Source organism: Calidris pugnax, unplaced genomic scaffold (assembly GCF_001431845.1).
Source record: "Calidris pugnax isolate Ruff unplaced genomic scaffold, ASM143184v1 scaffold18, whole genome shotgun sequence".
Taxonomy (NCBI): Eukaryota; Metazoa; Chordata; class Aves; order Charadriiformes; family Scolopacidae; genus Calidris; species Calidris pugnax.
The window spans coordinates 17,516,366-17,522,365 of record NW_015090812.1 but is presented as its reverse complement, the minus strand read 5'-3'; the positions used below and the strand labels follow the sequence as shown (position 1 = coordinate 17,522,365).

The 6,000-nt window shown below is 37.8% G+C and overlaps 1 protein-coding gene across 3 annotated transcripts in view; it reads left to right on the top strand.

The window, feature by feature from the left end:
* ARHGAP29 (Rho GTPase activating protein 29) overlaps positions 1-6,000 on the top strand; it is a 52,975-nt gene that overhangs the window by 23,491 nt on the left and 23,484 nt on the right. For all 3 annotated transcript variants that reach the window (XM_014939470.1, XM_014939471.1, XM_014939469.1), the window contains exon 3: positions 661-804. In XM_014939470.1, the coding sequence (XP_014794956.1) occupies positions 661-804 (144 nt within the window). The remainder of the gene's footprint in view (positions 1-660; positions 805-6,000) is intronic.

Here is a 6,000-nt window from a genome sequence, read left to right as displayed (position 1 = left end):
GGCGGGATTTAGGTTGCATAGCAAGAGGCATATGCTGTAAAAATCATCGCCCTGTATGCGTGCTTGGTTTTGAGTTTTTTTTCTGTTTAGGCATAATTTCACAAAATAATTTAGGCATTCAACTTCTTTATCAAGATTGACATGCTTAAAGACAGACCTTTGTAGGTCTAGGCTTATATACTAAAGGTACTTAAGATTTGACTGACACTGAACTTGAAGGCTAGCTAACATCTGCCAAAAATCTTTGTTTAATTCTATGTATGTACAGAAAAGGTGTTGAATTTGTATCTGGTGAATAAATATCTAATGAGCAATCCAAATCTGCTTTTGGTGATATTCTTTTTTGAATATGTGTAATTATCAAAATGGTGGTTGATGAAATGACAAGAAAAGGAGGATGGTTAAATTCAGAAACCTGAACGTATCGGTGTAGAGTCCCCTTTCCAAAAAAAAAAAAAAAGAGTCCTTGGTTTTTTGGGAGAAATGAGTGTGTATGTAGATGGCATGCAACATTGCAAGTAAACTGTTGGCAAATGCTAGTGTAATTCTTTTTGTTCCATACGGCCTAGACTTCAGGGCAGCTGAATACCATCAGTGGTTTGTAATGAGATTGTGAATTAATTCACTGTTATAATGTAGTTTCTCCTTTACTTTTTTCAGAAAATCAAGATGGCCTGCATCAGGTAGTACATGAACGCCTGGGAGACTTGCTACGTGTTTTAAAAGCAGTGATAAACAAACATCAGACTCTAAACTCAGTTGATATTCTTAGTGCTGCAGGAACAGTTATTGCAAAAGTAAAAGGTAAGGTATTGCTACCTTTTCATATTCTTGGAAAATTGTAATTAGTGACTTGATTGACTCTGGCTTGGAGTTATAGATAGGATTCTATGTATACAGAAGAAACGGGGTGGTTTTTTAATAGTAATACCTTAACATTTGTTTAAAAATACCTTCTCTAAGTGAAAAGTAATATTAAATGGCCTGTTCTCCTGTTGATGTAATAAAATTCTGCATATAGGAAGCTTATGCAAACCCACACGGAATTCCAAAAGCATGAGCCTTTGATCTTGAGCTTTTCTTTACCTATGTATCACAGAATAATATCACAGAATTGTAAAAATCATATTTATCCACTTAAAGATTTGCCAAAAATCTTTGCTTAATTTTATGGATTTGTAGGGATGTTGTTGAGCAATCCAAATCTGAATGGTCTAACACTTGTTTATAAATTCCACAAACAGATCGTAGGCATAGTAAAGGTGTCAACAGCAACAAAAAAGCCTTGCAGACATTTACTTTCTATTGCTGACCTTTGCTGCTGCAGTTCTCTGCATGTCAGACAAATGCAAATGGTGAAGCAGACAATTAGTCCAGCCCATAAACCACAGCTGTTTCTTCTCTGTGTAACCTTTGACTGCAGTTGTCCCTACTCTGGGGTAAATCCAGTGGAACCAGTAGTTTCTTCCATGTGGCATGGAGAATGCTTTGAGTAGGGTTAAATCTCCACCTCTTGCCTGTGTTAAATCATGTGGAACATCATCCGTCAGAGACGCACAATATAATTTTCCTACTTGCTCAGGGGTTTCCCCTTGCTTTCTAATTATCTTTGTAAGTCTGAACATACACTGCTGATTCAATAAAGTAGGAATATCAGTTAAAATGCTAATGTGTTTAGTTGCCTGGTTCTTGGATTCTTCCAAGCTTCGTATTAATTCTTCTTATTGATAGATAGCTTGGGCAGTTTGTTTGATCTTGGCAGGTACTAGCAGCCCACTTTGCATTTTCTTTGTGCTACATGTAGAGTTTCCTATAGCTCTGTCCCTGGTATTTGAAATGATCACAGGATTATAACTCTGCAACTTCTGAACTTGCTTTACAGAATTGTACGTAACAGTAGAAATGCAGAGGGTATCCCTGAGAGGTTGCCATTTATCTTGTTAATCTCAGGAAGAGTTAAGTACACATGTGCAATGGTAATCAGATATTTAACCATGAGAGCAGGTTAAATGTTGAGTGACTGTAATTCAAATCCACCTTAGACAAGCTGTTTCCATACTTAAGTGCTATAGTAAGGTTACCGTGTATCTTCCACTCCCACCCTAATTTCAGTGGACACAGGACAGTGTTCAGCTGCTCGCTCTTTGAGATATTTTGAGGAGAACTGACTTAAAGTACACAAGTAAATTAAATTACATCAACCTTTGCTAAATCGTGTTTCTAAAAATTATTGTAATAATACCTTCCCTCTCTGGACTACATAGTTTATCAAGATTGTTCTCGATAAGCATTGCCCCAAATTGATCACTGTCTATGCTGTCCAAGTTAACCATTGCAGAGTAAAGCAATATAATTACTTTCCTGGTTTCACATGGTAACATTGTTGATTGATTCCATAATTATGTTGGCCTTTTTGTCAATTTTTGTGTTCGATTTCAAGTCCATGATAAGTCCAAGGTCACTTTCTGTAGTTCTGGGGATGAACCAATTTTCCAGATGTAGATTTGTGTATTGTCCCTCCTACTGTTCTACTCCTGAAGCGGAGAATTAAGCACTTCGTTGAATTACATAATGCATTCCTCCAGAATTCTGAATTTGATGCCATACTTACTTTTTTTCTTTTCACAGTGCAGACTGTTCCATCATACACTTTCATTAGCGCTGAACCCTAGGCAAATGCATTGCCATTTTCTTAAGTGCCTGGTTTGATGCATAACTGTTCTTTGAATAGTTATTTTAGGATTTATTCATTTCTCTTGATAGTGACCAGAAGAAATAACTTTAGTACTAAGCTTTTTTTTTTGCCAGTATTATTCACAAATACTTTCTAGCTTTTTTCCCTGAATGGATTTTAGTTCATGTAATTAATGCGTTTGCACTAACTACTAACATTTTTCTTGCATTGTAGAGTTCACTCACTGTTAATATATGGAATGTATGAGGAGCTACAGTCATGGAAGGATTATTTTCTATATAGAAAGAAAAAGTACTGATAGGAAAATGCTGTGCATATTGTATAATTACAGAATTTTGAAAGTAACTCCACTCTTTATTGTTGTAAGAATGCCACTTGACACAAAAGCAGTACAGTCATGTCTTCCAGTTTTCTGTCAAATATGTTTAAGTGGGTCAAGTTCTAAGACCATACTTCAGGTACATCTGAGAAGTCTGTGTTCAGCAATGTCTCGCTTGAACTGCCTTAAATATGACCTTGTATGATGAGAAACCTCTCAAAGAAAAAAAAGCATGAAAGGAGGTGATTCCGTTATGGTAACAGTCTTTGTCCTTGAGCTGGAACTGAGCTTTGACTTTTTTCTCCCTCTTGGTTACATTACTCTGAATAATTTTCCCATTGGCAGTGGTTTGACAGTACTGAAAATCTAGGTTCAGGACTCCTACAACAGGATCCAAAGTACAGTGATGATATGGTGCACAGTGCTGGTTGGATACAGATGTGTTCTAGCTTGAACAAGTAGATAAAGTGGTTTTTGATGAAATAAGATTATAGCATGCAACTGCTGTTCATATCATTTTCACTAATTTCACATTAAGTTATTCATAAACAGAATGTGTTCTGGACCTAGAACAGAGGCTGGTGTAAAGTGCCTGGTGATTCTTTGGCTAAAGCAAACAAACTTTGTGGGGAATTGTTGTTGCTGTGATCCAGCCCTGTGTGACCTGGCCTTGCAGAGTTCCCAAGTTAATTGCAAGAAAAGGGAGCTCCAGGTCTCACTAAAGAAGATGGTCTCAATCAGTCCTGCCTCAATATTTGTAGCCTTTGACACAGACAAGCACTTTATATGAAGACTTTAGCGTAGCACCTGTCATTGTTTGCTCAGTCATGCATTGTATTCCCCACTTGTCTGGAGATGGAAATGGGGAGTTAAGGGGTTTCAGCTCTTTCAGGCTGATACTTCAGTCCTACTTCTCTGAGAGGAGCAAAACCTTTGCTGTATGAAAACAGCGTACCTCCTCCCAGCGTAACCTGTGGTAAATGTGAAGGCAGTTTGTCTTTAGCACCTCTTTGATTTTTACAGCTGATTTTTGTGCGAGCGTCATACTGCTTCTGTGTTTGTACTTGAACTGAAGTGTATGACTGCTGGAACTGAGGAAGCTGAAGTAAAAATACAGCATGTTGTGGTGAATTGTAAGCATGTCAAACCTCAAGTTTGCTTACGGTGGCCTGTCAGTAACACATGCATTTGCAGGTTTTCAGCTGTGTTCACTAGAAGTAATGTTAACTTTAGAATAAACAGGAAGCTACAAGAATGCAAGGAGCTGGTAGGACAGAACCAGTATCCTTTTTCCTCTGTCTTCCCGGGCTGTGTTAATGTGACATTATGAAAGAAGTTCATCTGACTCATCTGTTTCTTGTCATTGGAGGACAGAACTATAAAAAGATGTGGAAGCGTTCTGTATCTGTAGGCAGATTTGTGGCTAGGAAGATTAACCTGGCACGGAAAATTTCTGATGTTTATTTAGAATAGGGTGAAATAGAAACAAGCTGTGATTTACATGTGATTTTTTTTTTTTTTGCCCCTGTCAGAAATAGAAGCATAACTGGTTTATGTTCTAGAAAGACCATTTAGAATCTTTGCATAATGTCATGGTTTCAAATCTAGTTTGTATTTGGAACTTTATATAGGGGCAAATGTTAGTTTAACAAATGACTGCCTTTGCTCTTAATGAAATCAGATACAATAACTTTGGAACTGGTGACTCTCAGTGACTCTGGCTTGTGAAGGATTCTCTTAAGTATGACAAGTTGCATTGTTTCTGAAAAATAATGTCCAGTGCAGACAGACCACCCCCTTTAAAGTACTGCAAGTGGGAGTATTTTGAATGCTAGCAAAAATTAGAGTCATTGTGCCCCTCTTCCAAGCCTCAGCCGTTTCTTGGGTCCTCCAGTAGGAATGATATGAATGTGCTTGTAGTTCTGCTTTGCATGTCTAATGTTTTTCCTTTTGGGTAGACTGAAGGAAAAACTAGATATAGCATGTTATCTTAATCTTGCTACAGAAAATTATGATTGATAGAACAGATAATGTCAGACTCTTACCATTTTAGACTGGGATTGATGGAAAATGTAGGGGGTGGAGGGAAACCCTTGATTTCTCTGGTTATATCTCGGACATGACATGGTTCTCTTGAGCCTCTTTGCTTGGACTGCAGTACTTGTACATGCTTACTCCAGTGGTTCCGGAAGAGTGTCTTTTAAATGACACCTCACTTAATAAGGAAGAATTGAGACTTGCTGAAGCATCTTGCTTGGAACCTGTTTAGACTCAAATTTCTAGAAGTCACTTCCCAGTCTGTCACACGATCATACTCACGGTTGTTACTTTCCCACTCAGTGTCTTTAAATAGTTGGTGGCCCCAGAGTACATAGTTCTCCTGATCCCATGCTGAATTCAAGTTTGTACTGTTCTTTTGATCTAAATTGCACCTTTTGACTTAACTGAATCATTAGAATGAATGATAAAGCTGAAAATTGCACTTATCTTGTAAAAATTTCCTTTTTAGGTATTTTTTTTTCTAATAGTTCTGCATCAAAGTTAAATGCTTCTAGCAAGGGAATTTCATTTTTGCTGGTATATACGTGATGTAAATTCAAAGCAAAATTTGTTATGAAGGGAGTCGTAAATGGTTCCTCAAACTTGTCTTGTTGGCATCCAGCTGAAGTTAGGGAGGCTGCCAGACTTGGTAGTAAGTACAGGCTGGTGAAATTATAGGGCACAGAGAACTAAAAGTAGAACAGTGGGGCCTAGACAGCCTCCTGATCCTCTCTAGCTGTGAGATCTGAGAATACTCTCCTCCTTCCTCTTTCCAGTCTGCACAATACTGCTCTTTACTCAGGCTCCTTCTCCTGGTTTTTTTGCATGTTTCTAAAGATGAGAGGTAATAACAAAAAGAAGTATTACAAGTCTTCATTTTGGGAGAGGGAGTGGTTTTTGGTCTATGTTTATTTGGGTTTTTGTTTGTTTGCTTGGGTGGTGTTTT